At 58.6% G+C, this 24,238-nt stretch overlaps 1 protein-coding gene across 2 annotated transcripts; it reads left to right on the forward strand.

Annotated features, from left to right (window-relative positions):
• Positions 1-22,562, forward strand: PODN (podocan). 2 transcript variants are annotated; one of them, XM_060022212.2, is made up of 11 exons: positions 1-120; positions 6,661-6,977; positions 8,340-8,433; positions 9,769-9,833; positions 11,461-11,570; positions 12,719-12,875; positions 13,180-13,295; positions 13,853-14,510; positions 17,571-17,719; positions 18,835-19,023; positions 21,621-22,562. In XM_060022212.2, the coding sequence occupies exons 2-10, from the start codon at positions 6,666-6,668 to the stop codon at positions 18,995-18,997; spliced, it is 1,824 nt and encodes a 607-aa protein (XP_059878195.1). In that variant the 5' UTR covers positions 1-120; positions 6,661-6,665; the 3' UTR covers positions 18,998-19,023; positions 21,621-22,562. The 2 variants fall into 2 exon arrangements, with proteins under 2 accessions (XP_059878195.1, XP_059878201.1); XM_060022218.2 differs by lacking the exon at positions 8,340-8,433 and having other exon boundaries at positions 9,741-9,833.
• The last annotated feature ends 1,676 nt before the right edge of the window (positions 22,563-24,238 follow it).

Genomic DNA, 24,238 nt, shown 5'->3' on the forward strand with positions numbered 1-24,238 from the left:
TTGCGTCGCCGAGCGCACGGCTGCACTTGAATGGAAGGAGTCCGCGCCAGCGGAGCGCAGCCGAGACTCGGGAGAGCGCGGTCGGCCGGCGGGGCGCGGCGCGGCGCGGGGGCGCAGCAGGTACCGGGCTCGGGCGGCCGGGTGGGCCGAGGGCCGGGGCCGAGCTGGGCAGCGGTCTCGGACTTCCCGCCTGGTGCGACGGCTCCAGCAGCTGGCCCGACGGGGCCCGCGCATCTCGCCCCATCAGTCGGAGCCCTACACGGAGGGCGCAGCCGGAGAGCTCTCCCTCGGGGGCGCGACCCCCCGCCATTCCCACCCCGCAGGGGCCTGTTTTCTCCCGCCAGAGGCTGGTCCCAGCCCCGGCCCCTCCTGCTGCGCACATCTGGAAAGAATCTGAGGGCGGATGGGGTGGGGGGTGGAGTGGAAGGACGCGGGCAGGCAACAGGGAATGTGGGGGGCAGGTGGAACCAGGGAGGGTCGAGGACCCCTGTACTTAGAGCCTGGGCGCTGAGTATGCCCGTGTCTTTCCACGTCAGCTCATCCCAGGTAGCCCACCCTTCGACCTCTTTACAGACAGAGAAACTGAGGCCTATAGAGGGACAGAGATCTGCCCCCAGGACGCGCGGACAGCCCGTGCGTCCCCCTCCCGACCTTCTCCTGGCTTGGCTCCCCGGCCCCGCGCCGCGCAATCGCTGAGCCAGAGCTCTCAGCTGGGGGCCTGGTATCAGTCTGTCTGTCTATCCGGCTGCCTCCCCGCTGGGACAGCGGGACTGAGCAGGGGGCAGGGGGGTGGCCGCGGAGCGTGGGGTCGAGGTTCGAGGCCGGCGCGCCCCGGCGAAAGCAGCCAAAGCCCCCAGCCTGAAGGTCCTTGAACCGCCAGGCTGGCCTGGGCTGAGGATAAGATAGTGGCGTTAGAATACCTGATGCGCTGTCAGGTGGAAGAGGGGGCTTCAGCGAGCTCCTGGTGGCCCCCGGGGCCGGGGCCAAGGCTGGGGGTGGGAGGCAGCTGCAGCCTGAACTTCAGGAGAGGAGCAGACACAAGCGTGCGTGTGTGTGGCACTGACCGTCCCGATCCGGTCCGGGAGGCGCAGAAGGATACGCACCAGGCGCTTGCAGGGCATCATGGAACGTCGGAGGGTCACGCAACCTGAGCGTCTGCTCTACGACTTAGGGCTGGCTGGGGAAGGTGAAGGTGTGGTCGACTCAGCTACATAAGGCACCACGGGAGCTCCTGGGTGGTCATGTCCCCTTTTAGGGCCCGGGGCCCAGCCGATTCTAAACTAGAGTGCAAGTTAAGAAATGTCAGATTCACATGAATGCTTTCATGAAATCTTGTGGGAGCATACTTTGTCCCTTCTAACTGAATCTTGGGACAGGGGTGACTAATGGAGGCACCTTTAGGCCTGGTAGAGTCCTACATAAGAGCTCCAACCATGATCTGCTTACAACCCTTGATAGCTCCCTATCATCAACCCGTTAGCAGAGTGCCTGATGCCCTTGGAGACTTGGACCTCGATTTCCTGTTACCCTTCCTTAAACATACCCCCCTCTTTGCCCTCCCCATACTGTGCCTTTGCTCATGCCCTGTCCTCTGCCCTGAGTGCCTTTCCTCCCCTTTGTCCACCTGGAGAACTCCTCCTCAGTCTTCAAGACCGGCTCTGAGCAGGAATCAGAAGACACAAATTCTAATCCTGGCCTTGCCTTTAAAATACTAATCAGTAAACTGAGGGAATCAGACCAGATAATAATGCTGTAGCTCTTTCCAACCCTGCCTTCCACAAATACATTCCTTCATTCAGCAAACATTTCCTGAGCACCTGCTCCTTGCCTGGGGAGTCAGGGAAGGCTCAGCTGAGCCCCGAAGGGTGCTGTGGGAGCATCAAGGAACTCCCTAACCCAGCCAAGGGGGCAGGAGCAGCTGCCCAGGGCAGGAACGTGTGAGTAGGAGCTTGCTGGAGATGGGCAGCAGTGGGAGCCTCTTTGTGCTTTAGTTTCCTCATCTGCAAAATAGGAAGACTAACTCTTGGCCTTGGGATTTCTGTTACAGTCAATAAGAAGCAGCTGTTCAGGGCCCAGCACAGAGCAGGTAGTCAGCAAATCTTTACTGAACTTGAGTGGAGAAGGAGGGTGGTGCTGGGGTTTGAGGATCTACCTCCTGATTTGGATCTCCCTTCCCCTTCCTTCTTCTAGTCCTGCCTTAATCCCCCACTTAAGCAGTTCAGGACCTTAAGGTTTGGTTCCCTGGGGTGAGTGGGTGGGTGGGGGACAGCGGGTCCCAGGTACTTCCTCAGTAACAGTAACCCCAAGTATGTTGCGCTTGCTGGGTGCCAGCATGAGCTGGGCACGTCGTTTCATTGACGCCTCACGAGGAGCTCTCGTCTCCATTGCCCAGACCAGTAAACAGAGGCTCAGAGCAGTGAAGTGATTGTCCAGGCTCACACAGCAGTCAGGACTGGAACAACTCACCACAGACGGAGCTGCCCTCCTCGCCCAGCATTTGCTGTCGCTCACCAGGGGGATTCCTCACTCTGGGGACTTCCAGAGACTAGGAAGGCTCTCTCCTCTGTTCTTCCACACCCAGCTCCAACATGGCTAGGCACAAAGAAGGGGCTTTGGGGGCTTATCTTGCTCCACATTCTTAGAGAAACAAAAAAAATTGAGACTCAGATGGGTCAGTGATGTCGCCAAAGTCACACAGTAAACTAGGTGATGGAGCTGGAGTTGCCCAGGATCCCAACATCCTGAGGGTGGCTGGCCAAGCTAGGAGGAGGGGGACGTGGCACTGGGGCCACCACTCTCCAAGCCCTGTCTGTTCTTCCTCTCTCTCCCTTGAATCCACCTCCTTCTCTCCATCCCTGCAGCCCAGCACCTCCCTCTGCCCAGACCAGGCTTATTATCTGTTGCCTGCACCACGGCACAGCCTCTGAGAGCTCCCCACTGGTCCCTCCATAAACCTGCCTATGCCACACTCCAGCTCTTCAATGGCTCCTCATTTCTCCTAAGATAAGGGTCAGTCTTCCTAACCTGGCTTTCAAGTTCTTTCTTGGCTTGGACTGTGGCCCCTGCCCACTTGCATCTCTCCCAGTCCCCACACTACACCAGACACTCTAGTGAGCTTTGTAGAGGTAACATGGGCTCTCTTGCCCCAGGGCCTTTGCACATGCTGACCCCCTTGCTTGTATCACCCTTTTCCTTTTGCCTAATATTCATCCTTCGTGGCTAAATAAAGCATCACGTTTTCTTGGACGTCTTCTTGGCATCGGGCAGACTTAGGCATCGGGCACACCTAGGCCTTCTCTGGGTCCCTATGGGCGCTAGATTCCCTCTATCACACCTCTGATGACACTGGGATTATAATACTTAATTTACACATAATGTCTAGACCACCGCTGTCCATTAGAAATATAATGTGAACCACAAATGCAAGCCACAAGTGTGGAATGTAAAATTTTCTAGAAGCCACGTTAAAAAAGTAAAATGAAACAGGCAAAACTTTAATGATTTAACTCAAAATATCCAAAATATTATGTAATCACTATAAAAATAAATGAGATATTTTATAAGATATCGTTAATATTAATGAGATGTTTTACTTTTTTGTACTAAGTGTGTGAAATCCACGTACACTACCTTTTATACTTATAGCACCTTTCGGTTTAGAGTAGCCGCATTTCAAGTGCTCGGTAGCTACACGTGGCCACCACATCGAGCAGTGCAGGTGTGAGCTTTTTAAGGATAGTAGACATACCTGAGTCGTCTGTCTGGGTCCTTGGTGCCCAGCTGTGCTTGGCCCAGGGAAGGGCCTCATGGCTTTGTGGTTAAGACTGAGGCTGGGAGCTCAGCCTTGCCACTTAACAGCTGTGTTACATTGGCCAATCCCACTGGGCCTCGGCTCCTCATCTATAAAGTGGTGAGGATAACATTTTCAATATGGTTCATGATGTTAATATAAATTAAATGTTTTTACAGATACAGTTTAGAGATCTTTATAGATATGAAACTGAAGGTGAGTGTACAGGGTATGTGGGGAGGATCCTCCTCCTTGGCCTCCTGCCCTGATTGAATCTGGGGCCTGGGCCTGTGCCCATACTCCGCCTCCCGGAGTCTGGATCTGCAGTGGGGTCAGGCAGGCAGGCAGGCAGGGTGGGGAGACTCTGGTCTAATGCTGGTGGCGCCAGGGACTGAAGGCTGTGGACCTAGCTGGGGGGTTATAACGTGCCCTGGGAATGCTGGTCTGTAGACTGGCCAAGGATTTATGGCGCATTTGGTCAGGGCACGGAGCAGCAGGGGTGTCGTAGGGCAGGCAGGGCCGGGCTGCAGCATGCATCGCTCACTGCTGCCGATGGAGCCTGGGAGCTGTGTGTGCTGGGCTCCCTGGTGCTCTGCTGCGCCAGTGGCTGGGGCCCAAGTCTGCTTCTGGACCTGCCTGTAGGGTCAAGCAATCCAGGCTGCCAGCCCTCTTCTCTCTCCTCACAGCTTTCTTTCTGGGGCCTCGTGCACCTTGGGGCCCCTTTTACAGGGCTCACCCAGGCTGGTGGGCAGTGGTTATTGTACTGGGGTCTGCTGCCTCCTGACAACAAAGGGCAGGGGCCTTGTGTACTTTACCTGTATCTTCCATGCCCAGCACAGGGCTGGGGGCAGATGGGGCCTCACCTTCGAGAGCTGGCTGAGCCAACGAGTAAGGCAATGCAGTATCTGAAATACCACAGCAGTCACAGGGCAGCAGGAATTCACAGGAGGCTAGGAGGAGGAGGGCCACATCTGGGAGGAGGTGGGCCTGGGACTGGACCGGAAAAGCGCAGTCAGGAGCTACACAGGAAAGGGAAGAAGCAGGGGGTTCTGAAGTGGAGAGTGGTGTAGTTGGGATGTGAACAGTGCCCATGGATCAGATATTAGTGGTAGAGCTAACTAGCAGAGAGCTAACATCTATTGAGCACTTACTGTGTGCAGTACGTGCATCCCACTGACTCTCCCAGTATCCCCAGTAGGACAGCTCTGGGGCCACCCAATGGACGGGTGAGGAAGCTGAGGTTTAGAGGGTGGCAAAACTTGCCCAAAGTCACACGGCTGATAAGAGCCAGAGCTGAGCTTGAAGCCCCGGCTCTCTGCCTCCAGAGCCTGCTTTCTTAACCGGACATCAGTGTCATCACCAAGCTCCCAGGGTGCCCAACCCTCCCAGGCCCAGCATCTCGTCAGACCCTTCTAACCACTCTGGGTTGTGATCCCTGCTGTAATGGTGGGGAGAGAGGCTCAGCCTGCGGCAGGTGCCCCCAGGCCTGGATGCTTGTCTTGTACCTGCGTTCACAATCACTGCAGCAGTGATAGCAGCGCCTCATCACCTAACGGGTGCTAGGTGCTATCTTGCTGACTCCTCCCTGGAGCTCTGAGGTTAGATATATAATCTGCATTGTAAGATGAGGAAACTGAGGCTCAGCAAGGTCAGAGCCACTAAGTGATAGAGGGGGACGTGAACTGGGGTGTGTATGACTCCAGAGTCAGTGTACCTGAGCTACCACCTGTTACAACTTACCACACCCCAGACGTGTTTTCTAAGTGAGTCCCTGTAAAGAGAGCTCCAGGGACCAGCCCAGAGCCAAGCCACACCCATGGCTGCCCGGAGGATGAAACCCCAGCATCTTCCTCAATGACCTGAGGCCATCCCTATACCCCCTCTCCCTGCTGTCCCAAGGGAACATGCTGGGGAGTGGTCTCTTGCAGGTGGCAGTGCTCACGTGAGCAAAGCTGGCCTTGGTGAGGGCAGCTGAGGGTCTAAGCAGGAACAGGACTTGGGGGGCTCTGAGGGCAGCAGCAGCTCCATTCACTAATGACTACTCTGTGCCTGGCACACAGAGACAGAAAGTGGCTCACAGCCCTGTGTGGGAGAAAGACAACATCGCAAATTCAAAACCCAACCGAACTCATGCAAAGCCCTGGGGCAGCAAAGTGATGCAGAGCCCTGGGACATCTCAGAGTTATCTCAGGGGATCTAACACTGGAGTTGGTTCTTGGAGAAGTTGCTGACTGCACAGGAGAGGGGGAGGGTGTTCTAGGCAGAAGGAACGCACATGCGAAGGCCTGGAGGGAGGAGCTACTCTTACTAAACAGACCTGTGTAAGCGGGGCAGGTGATGGGGGGAATTGGAAGAGAGGCAGGGCCACGTCCTGAAGATCCTAGAATGGCAAGCTGAGGAGCTGGGACACACCCTGCTGGTGCTGGCCCACCATGGCCTGTGGCTGCTGGAGGAGGGACAGGGCCTCAGCACTGCCTGTGCCAGGGCAGCGAGAGCTCAGCAAAGTCCAGGCCAAGCCCTGCAAGTCACAGTTCTTCCTGGGCCTCAGCTTTCCTTTCTGTGAAATGGGGGTACAGATTCCTTGAGGCCAGGCCCGGTGAGGGTTGTGGGAGGCTTTGCAGACCTGCCTAAGGACAGGGCTTCACTTCACCCCGACCCCTCCAGAGGGCAGCCCTGAGGGGGTGGGTGGGAGGGGAGGGCGGCAGCCAGCAGAACAGATGCATGCTGAGGACAGGGTCCAGAGTGGGCTCTGCCTTGTGGCCTTGAGGGCCCCATTATGACTTTCGTGGGCCCCGGTCCCCTGCCTGCTCTACCTGACAGGTTAGGTCAGCCCTGGCGCCCAGGTGGGTCTGACTTGACCCCTCCCGCAGGCACCATGGCCCGGAGCGGGGCGCTGCTGCTCCTGCTGCTGTTGCCGCTGCAGCTGCAGCTGGGACCGGGGCTCGCCGTGAGGGCCCCTGTGTTTGGCCGAAGTGGAGCCCCCAGCCTGAGCCCTGAAGAGAATGAATTCGTGGAGGAGGAGCCGGTGCTGGTCCTCAGCCCTGAGGAGCCGGGGCGCGGCCCGCCCACCATCGACTGCCCCCGAGACTGTGCCTGCTCCCAGGAGGGGGTCGTGGACTGCGGCGGCATCGACCTGCGCGAGTTCCCGGGGGACCTGCCTGAGCACACCAACCACCTGTCCCTGCAGGTGAGGCCGGCGCCGCGCCAGCGGTCACCAGGGCCCGCCCCCCCACACGGTGACTCCCGCCCCAGAACCACCCGCGCCGCAGCCCCATCCCCCGACGCAGGGCAGGTCAGACTCGAGGAGGCTGGCTCCACCCCGGGCCGTGCCCCCCTAGCCCCCGGCCCGCGTCCCAGGCACAGAGCAGTGACCTCATGACCTGCTTTGTCCCACGGGAGGAGTCTGGGCTGAGGCCCTGTCAGCAGAGTCAGGCCCTGAGAACAGACACAGACCTGCCCGGCAGCTGACCCACTGGACAGACAGTCAGGGCACCTCAGACTCCATTACAGGCCAGGAAAGTGAGAGCAAAGCAGACCCCCCTGGAGCGCCCTGGGGGCTCAGGGTACAGAGTGCTCTCCCCAGTTGAGGCACAGGCTGGATTTTAGAACCTCAGGAATTGGGACACGGCATTCCAGATGGGGACTCTGGGAGCGCTGGTGCGCCCATGACACCCTCGTGTAGCCCAGCAGCCCTGGGGGAGAGGGAGGGTCTGTCGCACCCATTTCCAGAGACCAGGCCCAGTGAAGGAAAGTGACCGGCCCACGGTCATGTAGCCTTGTGGGTTCTGGGCTGGCCAGTGGTGGGAGCCCAAGACCAGGGTAGCCTGTGAGGGAAAGGGACGAGCTGAGGGCAGCACTTATTGTTGCTTCATTCATCGAATAGCTCCTGTGTACCTGCTGTATGCTTCTGCTCCTATGTGGGGTGCTGGGCATGTAGGGGGGTCTCGGACATGCTCTGCCCTTGAGGCTCTCACAGTCTGTGAGGGAGGCAGAGACCTAAACAGGTAGAGATAACAAATAGAGATAGAAGGACTAATGCTGTGAGGCCAGGGCAGCTCCTCCTAATCCAGCCCCCTGATCCAACCCAGGAAGGCTTCTGGAGGAGGTGGTACCTGACCCAGGTTTTAAAGCATCTCAAGGGAAGTGGGGTCTACAGGGTGTAGAAAGGGAACTAAAAGTGGTTTCTGGCTTGGGGGAGGGGAGAATGGGCTGGGACGCCTGTCGCTAAGTGGGAGCATGCAGGGAGCAGGTGTGCAGGGTAGACCACATTCCAAGTTTGAACTGCCTGTGGATGCCCGTGTGCGTGTGCGCGGGACTCCTAGAAGGGGGACCCACACCTCTGTTGTTACTGCTGAGCCTGCAATGCCCACATCTGGGCCTGCTATAGAGCCAGTCCCCAGGGTTTGTCCACCACGGGGCAGAATCCCAAGGGAAGCGCCCAACACAGGGACTGGCTCCTGGGACTCTGGCTGAGGGTGGGTGCAGGCCTCTAATGGGGCGGCACCCCCTCATGCTGCCTCCTCACCACCCCCATCCCCCTACTCCCCAGAACAACCAGCTGGAGAAGATCTACCCCAGGGAGCTCTCCCGGCTGAATCGGCTGGAGACTCTGAACCTCCAGAACAACCGCCTGACTTCCCGAGGTGAGGGGTCACCCAGAGCTGGGCACCAGGACCCCAGGCAGGGAACTGGGGGCCTATGGGGAAAGCCCCGCCCTGCAGACCCTGGCATATCCGAAAGAGCAGGCCTAGGCTGGGCCGGCACTGGGGCCCCATGGCAGGGGCTCCCTGTGGTTGATTGCCTAACAGCCGCCACTGGGTGTTTCTGAGACCCAGGCGTCCGATCCGGGGGGAGGCTTCAGAGCAGCTCAGACTCCAGGGCCTGAAGAGTCACAGACTCCTCAGTTCACAGAAGGCCTTTAGGATCAAAGAGTGTAGAGTCCTCAAATTTTAAAAAGTTATTTTTCTGATGATGAAAATAGTTTCTGATTATAGTAGAAATTTTGGAAATATAGAAAATAAAATGGAATAGAAAAAACCCACTCATGATTCTGCCACTTGGAGTTTAGTCACTATTGACATGTTGGTATATTTCTTTCCATTTTAAGAAAAAGCATAATTTATATACCATAAGGTTTACCCGAATTAAATGTACAATTTGATGAGTTTTAGTAAGTTTATATGTTGTACAACCATCAGCAGAATTCAGTCCAGTCCTTTTTCTTTGTGTTTTTAAATTCATAGCTGGTCTGATAGTATGGATATTAGAACTATTAGAACTGCTTTGTTTCATTTAGCAATTAGCTCAGCCGCAAATTTCATGTTGCTAAAAGCTCTCCGTGGCTATTACTTTACACGGGGTATTCTGTGGAGGGATGCTGCACAGTTTATGTAACTGTTCCCTCTAGTTAGATACTTGGGTGAGTCCCAGCATCTGAGGGTCTGGGAGCCCAGAACCGAGTGTCAGAGGCCGACTTCAGGACTGGAGAAGGGCCAGCCTGGCCGGGCTCCCAGTGACAGCCCAGTTCTGACACTGCATCTGCCAGATGGGGCAGGGGAGGGCCAGGTGGGGTGGAAGCTCAGAGGCCACAGCCCTGCCCTGCCCTGCTGTGGGGCTGGGTATGAAGAGGACCCTTCTGGGGCTGCCCCCAGGGAAGCACTCCTTCCTGGCATGTCCTCTGCCCTGTGTCCTGACCTTACGGGGGCCCATTCCCACCCAGGCTGCCCTGAGTAGGTGAAGGATCAGTCATTTCTCAGTGGACACTTCCCATCTGCTCTTCTCAGCAGATGGGAAGTGTCTCAGGGTCCCTGAGAGCCAGGGGAAGGAAAAGGGGCTGGGAAGGGGTCAGAGCCACACCTGCCCCAGGGAGTACCTTCCTGTCCTGGCAAGTGGGGTGCGTGCGGGGGCGGTCAGTGCTCACGTGCTCCCCTGTAGCATCTCCTTCATCCAGGGCTCTGACCGATGCCTGTCCTTTGAAGGGCTCCCGGAAGAGGCATTTGAGCATCTGATCAACCTCAATTACCTGTACCTGGCCAATAACAAGGTGAGGGGCCTGCAGCAGGGCAGGGTGTCGGGGGCTAAGCTCAGGGAACTTTCACCAGGGCCTCTTCTGGGCTGGCTGCTGGGTTCCTGTTGCTGCTCAGACATGGCCCAGACCCAGGGCTTCAGAGCGGTCAGATAATGGCAGAGGCTGAGACCTACATCGGCGTAGTGGGGTGAGAGCTCATCCCCATGGGGAGGGAGCGCTGGAGGGCTTCCTGGAGGAGATGGCATTTGAAGGGCCATGAAGGGTAATAGGATTTCAGCCAGAGGCCTCAAGGGGGAGGGCATCACAGTAGAAGGGACGGCATGAGTGAAGACATAAAGGCACTCAACCTCAAGATATTTGGCCTGCCCCAGGGTCTGTCCTGGCCCCCTCTCTCTGAACACTCAAGGAGACTGTCTGTCCTCCCTGGTCTGTAACACCCATCTACATCATGGCCACGTCCAGAGGCAGTCTCCAGCCTTTCCCCTACTCCCACTTGAGACTCAAAGGTCCACCTGCCTCCTCAGCATCTCCTCCAGATGTTTAATAGAAGTAGAACTGGTGCTTCCTGCCACAACCCCCAAACCCCAGTCCTCCCGTTGTCTCCCCACCTCTGGAAAGGGCATCTCCAACTACCTGCAACACCACTGGTCAGAGCCACAAATCCAGGAGTGCTTCGCTCACGCACGTGTGGTCCCACTGCAGGCCCTCAGCTCCCCCCACCCACCAGCCCAGGACCGCCATCCCGCAGCGGGACACAGACGTGGAGCCCCTGCCTCCTCGTTTGCTGCCCCTTCTCCTCAGAGCAGCCAGAGGGGCTTTACAAAATCGTGCCCCACTTCTACTTCTCCATCTCCCCTCCCCACTTAAAACCCTCCTGTGGCTTCACCCTTGGCCCAGGAAGAAACCCACACGTCTCCCCAAGGCCCGCAGATCTGTGTGGTCTGGGCCCACCTGCCTCTCTTATCTCCCCACTGGCCCCGTCACACTCCGCTTCACCCCCAGGCCTGGCAGACCCCACACACAAGGCCTCTGCTCACTGCCCCTGCTGTGTGGGGGCTCTCCCCGCAGACAGCATTTAGGGTGCTGTCATGCCTTAAGTGTTACCTGTTCTCCAAGCAACCAACCCAGTCGTTCTCTGTCATCAGTCTGTTTGAATTCCCTGCAGAGCCGTGATCACTCTCAGATACTTTTATTCCTATTCATTCACTAGGATGTAAGTTTTGGTAGTGGAGGTGGAAGCAGGTATCTCTGTATCTTGTTCCCTAGGACATGTCCAGTGCCTTGAACTGTGCCTGGAGTATTGCAGACTCAGGGACTACTATTGAATGAATGAAGGGTAGACACTATGATCTGGGTCTGGGGAAGTGTGGGTGCTCACTGTGGCTGCACAGAGGGCCAGTGTCGGGGGGCAATGAGGGGAGAGACCAGGAGAACAGGCAGAGCAGGGGACAGGCTGGAGAGCTTGGAGTGCCAAGCTCAGGACTATGGGGAACAGATTTTGTGTTACTGGGGATTTTAGAAAGATGGCTCTGGTTGCAGGGAGGAGAAGAATTGAGGGGGCTCAGATGAGCAGCAGATAGTGTAACTCAGCGGCAGCCTCTGACCTGCCACTGGTCCTTGTACCCAACTCTTCCCTTTCCAGCTGACCTTGGCACCCCGGTTCCTGCCAAATGCCCTGATCAGTGTGGACTTTGCTGCCAACTATCTCACCAAGATCTACGGGCTCACCTTTGGCCAGAAGCCAAACTTGAGGTCAGAGGTCAGAGGGGGGCCCTGGGCTTAGGCTGGAGAAAAGGGAGGAGCTGAGGCAGAGGCTGCCAGCCCTGAGTAGGGCCCAGGGGCCCAGACAGGCCCTGGAGGAGGGGCACGCTGTGCAGAGCAGGCATGATGCCCCATGCTCAGGGCTGCGGTGACAGACGCCCTGGGCTGCAAGGGCACAGGATCTGGAAGACTGACCCCTAAAAGATGAGAAGGAATCAGTACAGAAGGCGAGGACAGAGGGTGATATCTGGGGAATTGCGGGGAGCCAAGTGAGGGTGTTTCCCTCCTTCCCCAGCCCCCGGGGGAAGGGAGCATCTTTCAACAGGCAGAGCCATCCCTCGCTGAGAGCTGCTTTGGGAGGAGTGAGGGCCCCCAGCACAGGTGTGTGAGCAGTGCAGGGTGGTGTTGGGGAGGGAAGGTGCTGACGACCTCCGGTGCCACTCTGTCCCTGAATCTGTCACCTCGATTCTCTCCATTCCCTGGAGGAGCCAGAGTTGCTGTGCATGGCCCCTTCCCACAGAGGAGAAGGCTGAGGCCCAAGACAGGCTACGCAGCAAGAATGAGCTATATCGCCTGCGGATTTCTCTTGTTCCTTATCTTCTCTCCTTGTAGCATGGTGGCTCCGTGAGGGCAGGGGCTTGTTGGTTCTGTCCACTGCTATATCTTTAGGATCTAGAACAGTCGTGTCACCTGGAGGCACTCATTGTATATTTGCTGAATGAATTGAGGGGTCACCTCCTCTGAGCCAGGATCCTGTGCTGGGCACAAGGGACAAAGAGGTGATAAGGATAGGCCCGTTCTCACGAAGTCCACAGAACTCAGAGACAGCTGTGTAAAGCCGACAGGCAGGGACTCCAGGGCTGCAACACTAGGGGAACAACTGAGAACCTTGAAGGATATAGAGGAACAGGAACTTGGGGTCAGGAAATCTTGTTTCTTCCACTAACTTGTGGGGTGGGTCCTTGGTCCCCTCGGCTATGTAGGGGGGACTGGATTTGGCAGGGTCTGGGGTTCTTGAGATGGGAGGAGGGTGCCCTGGGCCCCAGGCCCAAACTGAGCAAGGTCTGGAGCCTCACCAGGTGAGATGGTGCCGGGGCTGGGAGGCCTGGGTGGGTGAGCACCTGTGCCTCACGCCCTAGGTCTGTGTACCTGCACAACAACAAGCTGGCGGACGCTGGGCTGCCGGACAACATGTTTAATGGCTCCAGCAACGTGGAGATCCTCATCCTGTCCAGCAACTTCCTGCGCCACGTGCCCAAGCACCTGCCACCTGCCCTCTACAAGCTGCACCTCAAGGTGGGAGGGAGAGGGCAGGGAGGAGCACTGCCACAGCAGGGACCCACAGCAGGGGAGGAGCCCGGTCCCACATGGGCACAGCGGTAAGGCCGTGGGGCCTTGAGCGCGTGCCGGCGGGCACAGCGTCTGCAGAGGAGAAACAAGCAGAAGCCCGGGCACCTGGCTGTCAGCCCCACATGGAGTACTTTAGGCCTGGGCCCCTCCCCGTGGCTCCGCCAGAGCCCGCTCCACACCTCATCCCGAGGCTCTGCCCTTGCCCCTTGGCCGTCCCTCATGCTCCCCTCCCTACCGTCCCACCTCTCAGAACAACAGGCTGGAGAAGATCCCACCAGGGGCCTTCAGTGAGCTGAGCAACCTGCGTGAGCTGTACCTGCAGAACAACTACCTGACTGATGAGGGCCTGGACAACGAGACCTTCTGGTGAGCCCCTACCTGGGCCCTCAGTGTGAGCTCGGCACCCAGGAAGCCCTTCCCAGGGCTCACATGGCCGGGCCCTTGCCCACCTGCCCCTGGCCAGTTTCCACAGAGAAGGAACTTTGAGACTTTTGCCTTTACTGACATTTCTGTCCCCAAGAATAATGGTATGTAAGGCCTGCCAAAATTCTAGTAAGACAAGGAAGTGTTTGCAGAGGCTGTCTTCTTCGTACAAAATAGAAACTCAGACATTCTTGTTGAAGGCAAATCTATTTTCAGTTTTTAGGGCCCGGGTAGCCTAAAAGGACAAAAGGCGTTAGTAAAACAATTAGTTTTCAAATAAACTCTTATGTGTCAGAAACCATGCTAGATCCTTCCTATACCAATATATCATGGAATCAAACCAGTGAGAGCCTCGGAGACGATTGAGGTCCCCCAGTCAGCTAGCGGCGGAGCTGGGATGGGTGAGAGGCAGGGCCCCCGCCACCTCCCTTGGGAATAATGTTGGAAACAAGTGCCATGTGGGCTCCTGCCCACTGGTCTGATCCCCCGCCTCCCTCCAGGAAGCTCTCCAGCCTGGAGTACCTGGATCTGTCCAGCAACAACCTGTCGCGGGTCCCGGCAGGGCTGCCGCGCAGCCTGGTGCTGCTGCACCTGGAGAAGAACGCCATCCGGAGCGTGGACGCAGACGTGCTGACCCCCATCCGCAGTCTCGAGTACCTGCTGCTGCACAGCAACCAGCTGCGCGCGCAGGGCATCCACCCGCGGGCCTTCCAGGGCCTCAAACGGCTGCACACGGTGCACCTGTACAACAACGCGCTGGAGCGCGTGCCCAGCGGCCTGCCCCGCCGCGTGCGCACCCTCATGATCCTGCACAACCAGATCACCGGCATCGGCCGCGATGACTTTGCCACCACCTACTTCCTGGAGGAGCTCAACCTCAGTTACAACCGCATCACCAGCCCTCAGGTGCACCGCGATGCCTTCCGCAAGCTGCGCCTGCTGCGCTCCCTGGACCTATCAGGCAACCGGCTGCGCACGCTGCCGCCCGGGCTGCCGCGCAACGTGCACGTGCTGAAGATCAAGCGCAATGAGCTGGCCGCCCTGGCGCGCGGGGCGCTGGCCGGCATGGCCCAGCTGCGGGAGCTCTACCTCACGGGCAACCGGCTGCGCAGCCGGGCCCTGGCCCCCCGTGCCTGGGCCGACCTCGCTGGTCTGCAGGTGAGGGGGCGGGGCGAGGCGGGGGCAGGGCCGTGCCCATGTGGGGGGCTACTGGTCTGGCTGCCCTGAGCCCACCCATCTGCTGGGCCCGGATGAGGGGTGGGCGGGATGGCTGGGCCGTGAGGGAGGTACCTGCTGGGCAGTCTGGGCCTTAGGGTAGGGGGTCTGGGCCATACCCAGGGTATGGCGGGCTCGCAGTACAGGAGCGCAGGGTAGAGCTCAGCGGGCATGGCTAGGCAGAGCTCACCACCTGCAGGGACAAGCTTGAGGAGCCCTGTGGGGATAAGGGGAGGTCATGGCTGCAGGTGCGGGGGGCACTGGGCATTGTTCAGGAGGACTGGGGGGCAGGGACAGTTCAGGTGGCATGGGAGAGTGGAGCTCACCTCCCTGTGGGCAAAGGATAGGTGCCTAGAGAAGGCTGGGCTTGGGGCAGGGGAGGACGGCAGGCCCGTGAGGGGTGCTGACCTCACCAGTCTGCAGAGTCTAGGGGGGTGTACTTGAGGCTTCTGGGACTGGTCAGTGAGTGTGGCTCCCGTGGCCAGAGCTGAGACAGGAGGGCTATCTGGCCACGTGAACTGAGCCTCCTTGGTTACAAGTGAAACCTGCCGACCCAATGAGGGGCGGAAAGGGAACTTCATTAGAGAAACCTGGGAGGCTCTGCTGCCTTACCAGGCCCCTCTCTCCCAGATGTCCTCAGGCCTTCTCTTCCCTTTTCCTCAGGGCTCTGCTCAGATATCAGCTCCTTGGGAGGTCTTCCTTCACCACCTGCCACCTTCCTCTGCTTTGATTTTCTTCATAACCCTCATCCCTTCCGACAACAGATCATCTGTTTGCTTGTTTGTTGTCTGCTCTTCCTGCTAGAACAAGGGGCGGGCATTTTAGTCTGTTGTGTTTCCTGCTGGACCAGGGCCCTCGTTGTGATAGGTGCATAGTACATGCTTGTGTGGGGAGCTGTCAGCGTGGGGATGTCTGAGGGGAGTACAGGGGAGAGGCTCTGAGAGTGGGAGGCTGGGAGGTGGGGCAGAGCCCTGAGGGTGGAGTTGGGGGTTGGCAGCTGGCCCTGCAGGAGCAGCTGGGGTCTCTCCCAACCCAGACAGCCCGCCGAGTGCCAGACACCAGGATCCAACCACCTGTGCCGGTCTCTCTTGGGTTTTCTTAAGGGGCCCAAACCCCATTATCCTCTCTTCCACATTTGCTCCTTCTGCTGCATTTTCTAACTCGCTGAAGCGGGTAACATCCACCCAGGTGTCCACGGGAAACGTGGATGCTGCCCTGACACCCCCTTTGCACGCTGTCTGCCCTCTAACACCCATTGTCACTAAACCCTGCCAACTCTACCATCACATCTCCCCATCTCTCCACTCCTCTCCATCCCTACTGCTCATACCACTAAGTCAAGCCTTCCCCATTTCTTTCCTGGACCCCAGCTTCCTAGGAGCGCTCCACTCCTAGATTCCACATGCAGTCAGAGGGTATCTTGAAAAAAACACGCTCACCTTACACTCCCTCCCAGGACCCTTCTGTGTCTCCCCGCTGCCTTTAGAACCCAGACCAGCACCCTTGCCACAGCCTTCAAGGCCTAGTCTGCCCCTGCTCCCAGCCTAGCATCTCAGTTTCCCAGGTGCACTGGGCTTTGTTCATCCTGTCACCTCTGCTGGAAGCACCTTCTCCACCCTGGTGGCACCTACTCATTCATTCATTCCACAAGCCTGTACCGAGCCTCACTATGTGCAGACACAGCTCTAGAACTGAGGACCCAGAGGGAAATAAAACAGACCCAGGGTCACTACCCTCCTAGAGCTTATAATATACCTAGGACTCAGCTAAAGTGTCACCTCCTCCAGGAAGCCACTGGTGATAGGCTGGTTAGATGCCTGCCCAGGTGAGTCCAGTCGGGGATGGGGTGTCTTGTGGAGGGGGTTCTTCCTCTCACTGTTGGATCTTTCTACAAGCGGCTGCTCTTGTTGCTTCAGAGCCCCCACCTGTGCTGGCTGCCATCTATTCCCTCGACCCGAGGCTGGATCGGGCCCCTCCCCCAGGCTCCCCCATCACAGCCCAGCTCCACTGCTGCTATTGTCAGATTGTTGTGTCCATCTCCCCTGCCAGCCTGGCTTCCTGAGCACGGAGGCAGCGTCTCAGTGGATTCCATGCCCCCAGTGCCCATGGGCAGGCACTGAGGATGTTTGGAATGAATGAGGAAGTGCTGGAACCATGTGGAAGGAACCCAGTGGGGAGCAGGGAGCCCTGCTGGGTAGGGGAGGTGACAAGGAGGCTCCCTCAGGTGACTGAAGCGAGTGCTCTCCCCTGGCCCTGAGCCCCAGCCTGTCAGGGTGAGGAGGGAGCTTAGAGATGATGGAAGCCCACCTGTGGCTGCACAGGTGTGTGTCGGGGCAAGGGTGCTGACAGCCCAAGGGGCAGGCAGTGAGTTGGGCCCGGGCACGTCCGGGTCTCCTGCCTGCTGCAGGTGCGTCCTTCTCCCTGGGAAAACTACCCCATTTTCCTGGCCACCTGCTTCCTGGACTCTAGGCCTGTGGTGACTCTGAGACTGACCAGCCTGGGGCCTGGCTGCCATGCCAGAGTCACTGTGGGCTTTGAACCCTTGCCCCTGGCCCCTGTCCACATGGCCCTGAGATCCACGAATGAGCAGCCCCATCTCCACCCTCATCTGACACCACTGAGGTGAGATTTAAAGATGGGAGGACCCCTAGCCCTTGCCCTTCTGGGGTCTTTAGTCTGATGGTGGTGACAGGTGTGTTAAGGAGGGAGGACTTTGACACCTAGACATCTTGGCCGTGAATTCCTGTGGGAAGGCAGAAGGAGCGGAGTAGGATGTACATCAATTAGAACAAGGGTTCGGAGTCAGGTGCACCGGCCTCCGGCCCGTACAGGCTGTATGGCCTGGGATAGATCTCTGACCCTCTCTAAGCCTCTGTTTCCCCATCTGGAATGGGGATAATTATAGACCCCACCTCACAGGGTTATGAGATTTAGATAGGCTCTGGGGTTGGTGGGAGCTTGGCATGCTGTTAAGTGCTTTGGCTCCCCTGCTCGCCCCTGCAGCTGCTCGACATCGCCGGGAATCAGCTCACGGATATCCCCGAGAGGCTCCCCAAGTCGCTCGAGTACCTGTACCTGCAGAACAACAAGATTAGTACTGTGCCTGCCAATGCCTTTGACTCTACTCCCAACCTCAAAGGGATCTTTCTCAGGTAGGAGGTCCTCCGGGGCCCTGCACGTGCCCCTCTGGGGACTGGCCCGGCTCCAGCAGGGTAGTCAGGTCACATGGGAACCACTTGCAGGTAGGGGTCAGTATTTGAAGCCTAGCTTTCCTGCTGACCAGCTGTGTGACCCTGGGTACATCACAGAACCCCACTGAGCCCCTGCTTCCTCAGCGCTCAAGGGTGGGGACAGTCCTGGCCAGGCCTGGTGAGGTTCATAGGTTTGTGAAAGGGCTTTGGAAGATTTAAAAAGCAGAGCATGTGGGTGTTATTGATGTTCCTGTGGCAGGAGGGGACCACAGAAAGCATCTTCCCAATTTACAGCTGGGAAGGCTGAAGCCCAGAGAGCACAGGTGACCACTGTGTCCACAGATGTCCAGGCTGGGCCTGGGCCTCAGATCCAGGACAGCAGATGTTCAGGTCCTCACTGGGTTCTGGGGGTTTCAGATGATTCAGGGGACCCAGCTACGCAAGGAGCTTCCATACAGCAGAGCCAGGGTGGTGCTTCCCACCATCCCCATCCCCCAAGTCAGAGAGGAGCCAGACCAGAGCAAGGCAGTGTGTGCACTCCAGGGGGCTTTGTGGCCAGAAGGCCAGGCTGGGTGACGTCGGGGTGCAGTGTGACCTGTGCCTCTCGACTCCTGCAGGAGACCGAGGTGCAGAGAGTTGAGGGGCCCTGAGATCAGAGCCCAGCCTCCCCCTTCCCAAACCTAAGTGTGTCCCTGGCCCAGCTTGGCCCTGGCCTTGTCTGTGTGCCCCTCCACACCCGGCACCAAGGCGACTCCAGGCTGGCAGCGCAGGAGCCTCAGGCCTAGAGGTTAATGCCAAAGGGCAGGCAGAGAGGAGGTGTCTGTGTCTGCCCCCCCAAGTCATAGTGAGAGCACATAAGGGGGAGGCCTTCCCTCCGCTGCTCTGGGTCACCCCTCCCCCCAGCAGCAGCCACACTGAAGAGCTTGAGCTCCCCGTGACACCTGCGCTCCTGCGCCTCCTTTTGTGTTTGCCGCGCGTCTTCCCGGAGGGCCCGTCCCCCGTGCTCCACTTCTGGGCTGGGTCGGTGTGGGCGCGGTCAGGCCCCGGCACTGACCCCACGTGGGTGGCCTGCACAGGTTTAACAAGCTGGCCGTGGGCTCTGTGGTGGAAAGTGCCTTCCGGAGGCTGAAGCACCTGCAGGTCTTGGACATAGAAGGCAACCATGAGTATGGTGACGTTTCCAAGGACCGGGGCCGGTTGGAAGAGGAAGAGCAGGAGGAGGACGAGGAAAGGTGGTAGTGACAGGGTAACCACACCTGACACAGGTAGGTGGTCCGTGCGGGGTGCGCTAACATGCTTCACCAGATTCCTGGCCCTGACCCCAGTCTAGGTCTTTCTGTCCTTTCCTCACCCTCTGTCCCCTGCTTCATCGTTCATTTTGCAAATCTGTTAGAGCACTTGGTGTGCTCAGGCCCTGAGTGAGAGGTCAGGTATGACAGTGCACCTGTGGGAGGCCGGCCGGAGCCGGGGGCCTCCATGCAGGGCGATGCATCCCTGATGGGACCCGCACAGGGGCTGGGATGGCGGGAGCAGGGAATGAATGTGGGGCCCCGGGAGGAGGCTACTGCTGGTTCCAAGCCAGAGATGCTGGGGGCAGACGGTAAGGATGCAGACAAGCAGCTGGGCCTGAAAAGAGTCTGGGGTGCACACTTGAGGAGCCCAAGTAGTCCTGCTGGACATGGGGTGAGGGAGAAGACAAGATACCAGTTCTAGCTTGGAATTCCAGGTGAACGATAGTACTGGGAGGAGCAGGTTTGGGGGGGGGAGTGATGAGTTTGGAGGGCGCTGGAGGGGCTGCCCAGGGTGGGCTGGACATGTGGGTCTGGGGCTCAGGAGTGAGGTCTGGGCTGGAGATAGGGGTCCAGGCATCGTCAGCCTTGAAACAGTCACTGAAGCCACAGGAGGCTGGGGGAGCTTGCCTTGAGGGGGTGAGAGAGAGAGAGAGAGAGAGAGAGAGCATGGCCAGCCGGAGGGGAATGGGTGGAAGGAGCTGGGACAGAGCACCGGGGCACCGAGACAGGAGGAATGCAGGCAGCCCAGGACAAAGCGTGATTACACACGCATGCAACACAAACACCTGCACGTGCACACAGCACACCAACCCACATGTACACATGCTCACACCCACGTCTAAGCATGTACACACATGTTTAGCACAAAGCACACACTCAAACACACACCACACGTGCACACACAGACATGTATATACTCCATCGCACATTCACAGATGCAGGACAGGTGCACCATTGCGTGCACGTGTGTGCATGCGAGTACATGCGCACATGCCTCCCCAGGCACACGTGCCCTTGTGTGCACACGTGCACACACACATACGTGTGCATGTCCATTATGCCTCCATGCACAGGCTTCTCTGGAAGTAGAGGGAATCAGCCGTGCTTCTGACAGACTGATGGAGCCGAGCATGGCCACAGACTCACCGGATTTATCCACAAGGAGGTCACCATGACCTTGTGGGGAGCGGCTTCAGGGGCAAAGAGGGTGGAGAAAGCAGATGGAAAGGAGAGGGTCCAGGGCGTGTAGACACTGCTAAGAAGTTTGACTGTGAAGAGATGAAAGAGGGTGGTGGTGGGAAAGGGGGCGTGAAGTTCAGGCAGGGCTCTGTTCATGTTAAGCCTTTTTTAAGGGATAGAGCTGGCTTGAGGGCTGATGGGGAGGGGCAGTGTGGAGGGGGGATTTAAAAATATAAGAGAAGAGAGCTGGGTGTAGCCACCCCTGTGGAAACAGGAGGAAGGACTGGCTTGGGCAGGAGGGTCAGTGCTCCTTTCACTGTGGCGTGAGGACAGAGGACCGAGTGGCTGCAGTTACACGCAGACTAGTGGCTTGGTAGCCGGACATGAAGTCACACCTGCCTGATGCACACCTCTCTGTGCAGCAGGAGGTGCTCAGCAGATGGGGGTGTGTGTGGAGACGATGACCAGTTGGATCCCTCCATGGCTGGGGGTTTTGGCCAGGTGTGTGGGACAGGAGGGCAAGGAACAAGGGAACTGAGGGTACTGGCAAGAGAATGGCTGCCTCGCAGAGGCTGGGGGTCAGGCTGGGAAGGGAAGAGGGTACGGACAGGAGGGGTTGGTCTCCTGGGGGGGATGTTGGAGAGTGGGCACAGTGGTGGCGAGTAGCCAGGAGGAGAGGTGTGGTCAGGAGGGAGAGTCAGAGTGAGCCTAGCTGGGAGTCCTGGGGCCAGGGTGTGGCCATGGGAGGAGGGCACGGGGCCACCGTTCAGAAGCTGAATTGAAGTGGGGCCTGGGTCAGAGAGAGGCCTGAGGGGGGTTGAGGATACCGTGGGTGGATGACAGAGGGAGGTGGGGAAAGGAGTCCAGAGGACAGAGAGAGCAGTGTGCTGGGCTGGCTATCCAAGCGTGGAGGGCAGGCCCAGAGGCAGTGCTCGGCAGTCATCTTGCTTGACTCCTGGGGCCCTGGGCCATGAAGCGGGAGCCCCTTCTCTCCACACATTGTCCTCAGGCAGAGCCAGGGGTCAGCGACTGGGGTGACTGGCCATTCAGTGAGGACGCTGTGGCCCTCACGAGGGGTACCCTGGGTCCTGGGGTGGAGGAGATCTGCCCCCTCTAGAGGACATTGGCCGCGGTCAGGTGTGCTGAGCGGGACCCTAGGAGAGGCCCTGGGAAAGGCCAGAGAGATCCGAAGTCCCTCCAGTCCACACCAGGCCCCCCAGGAGCACCTCCTAGTGGGTGACCCGCTGGCTCTGGACCCCCGGGGCACCTCCCCCTCAGGCCTGCAGTTGCCTGACCCTCCCAGAGCCCCCAGCTCTAATCTACCTGTCCCAGGCTGGTCGTGGTTGGCGGGTCTGCCCTGGCCTCCCCTGACTGTCCCGCGTGTTCTGCAGGATGACGGACCGCTGGAGCCTATCTGCAGCACGTGCCTGAGCCTTGTGCATCCCCACTCTGCCTCGCTCACGGACACACCCAGCGCAGCACCTGCCGGGTCCCCGCTCCACACACAGGCTGGACCCAGTCTCCCACACCCACCCCTTCCTGCAGCTCATCCGCAGCCAGACACATGCAGACACCACACCCACACACACCACACAGCCGCACATCATCCTCCAATGTCCCACTCTCGCCCCACACCCAACACCGCCATCACTCCCTGAGTCCTGCAGACTCGATGAAGGGTCTGACCTGCCCCGGCACTCATGGGTGCCTGTTCCCTGCCCTGTGGACACACGTACATACACACACATACACGAGTCACATGCAAACAGCCCTCCCTGGCCTATGCCGCCGAGAGCTCTTGGCCCAGCCAGAAATGGCCAGAGCAGCTTGCTGTCTGACTGTCTGCCCGTCCGTCTGTCCCTTGCGGAAGACACAGAGTTACCTCCATCCTCTCTGCGGCCAGGTGCCTGCACCCTCTGGAATTCACAAAAGCTGGCTTTTGTTCCTTTCCCTCCATCTGGGGACAGGAACCTTCAGGACTGCTGCCCTGGCCCGCCCACCCGGCTCCCCACCACTGGGGCCGTCACTCCCCGCCAGGCCCTGGCCGGCTGCAGGCGCGTCTTTGATGGACCAGCCCCCCTGAGGCCAGAGGGAAGGTCAGGGGCCGCTAGGGCCCTTGGGCTGGAACTAGGCGGAGGCCACGGGGCTGGGCACAGCAAGAGCGAAGGGCCCAGCTGCACCGATGAGAGAACTTTTTTATTCTTTGGGCCTGAGGGGAGTTCTGGGTGCCTTTGGTTTTTTTTATTCTTTTTTAAGGAAAAAAAAAATGATAAAAACTTCAAAGCAGATTTTTCTTGTTACAGAAAAACTAATATAAAAGCATTACCCCAGTCTGGCAGCCTGTGGCCGTGTCTCTGTGTGCTTCCTGCCAGGTGCTGGGCTCATGCCTGGCCGGGTGGGCAGGATCCAAGCACCTCAGCACCTCTGGACCAGCAGGAGTCAGTGCAGAGTTCAGTTCTCGGGGCCCACAAAGCAATCACACAGGCAGAGGTCCAGGGACGCGGGGCTTAGTGGCAGGTAAGGCGGCCTGGAGGCAGGTGCAGCCCCTCAGCGGGGTGGAGGTCAGCAGGTTGGGACCACCACACTCGGCCGTGAGCTCACTCTGCACTCCCAGGGTCTGAGCAACCAAGCAAAGGGCTTGCGGGCTTCAGGCTGCGCAGGGCTCCTGTGCACTGAGTGGGCATTCCTGATGGCTCTGTCCCATAGAGGATGCTGGAGTGGGAAAGGGGCTGGAGGCAGGTCTGGGGGCTGGAGGCAGGTCTGGGGGCTGGGGCTCTGGTCTCTGCAGACCTGCCCAGGGAAGAGGTTGCAGACATGCCCAGTGCACCACCACCGCCAGCAGGGCCAGAGCTGGATCAGAAGGCCGTACCCGGCTTAGAGCAAAGAAGAACCCCTGACGGGCAGAGCTGCCCCACAGTGGATGAGATGCCCAGCAAGTAGTGGCCCCTCACGACTGCAGGTGTGTAAGCATGCTCCTGTCAAGCCCAGTAAAGAGCAGGTTCCTGCCTCGTGTGGAGCGGATACCATTGCTCGAAGGGCCTTAGAGATGTGACACAGGGAGGGGGCCAATAAGCCAGGCCACACCATGTGGGGAGTTAGGATAGCTTGACGTCTGACCTCTCCTAGGTGATTGGGCCTTAAGGAAGGAAAGACGCTCCCATGGTGGATACTACAGCCCTCAGCCCTGCAGTGGGAGGGGGAGCCGGGGGCCCTTCCTGGGCTCCTCAGACTATGGCCCTGGGAGGAGGATGGAAGTAGTTCAGGAGTGGGGGCTGGGAGGCAGGTACCCTCCTGATTCTCGGAGTGACCCTGGAAGGGCCCTCCCCTCCCCCAGCTTCAGTGTCTCCGGGGCTCCACAGTGCAAGACCCTGGGGCTGCATCTTCTCCCCAGAGTACATCCAGAGCAGGCCGTGTGGCCAGGGCTCTTCTGTGTCCCCTGCAAGCCTCCTGGAGGCACCATGGGGCTGAGGAGAACGACGGAGGGAGAGTCCGGAAACTTCTTGGGCACATCCCCTTCTTAAAGCAAAGCATTCACTGAAAGGAGCCAGGCTGGCTGAGGAAATGTGTTTCTTTTGTGATGACCGACCTCAGGGCCCTGCCTGCAGAGCAGAGCCCAGGCTGTGGGCAGAGTGGTCTGTCCACACTGCGGCTGTCCAGACAGGCCCCTGGGCAGCCTGGTTTGCACTCTACCTCCTGCATGTGACGGCCCAGGCAGGCCTGTCCCCACTCCAGCCACCAGGATGGGCTCATTTGCACGCTGGCGGCCCAGGCAGGCCTGTCCACACGCTGACAGCCCAGGCAGAGCTGTCTACACTTCAGCTACACGGACAAGGCTGTTGACATTCTAGCTTCCCGGACAGCCCTGTCTGTCCTCTGGCTGCCCAGACAGGCCAGTCTGCTCTTTGACTGCCTGTATTAGCCCAATAAAGAAATGCTGGCCAGAGTATGGTCGCTAGGCCCACAAGATTGAAAAAGAAAATACCTTTATTTAGTCATCACTGAATTTGCA

This window comes from Delphinus delphis, chromosome 1, assembly GCF_949987515.2.
Source record: "Delphinus delphis chromosome 1, mDelDel1.2, whole genome shotgun sequence".
NCBI lineage: Eukaryota > Metazoa > Chordata > Mammalia > Artiodactyla > Delphinidae > Delphinus > Delphinus delphis.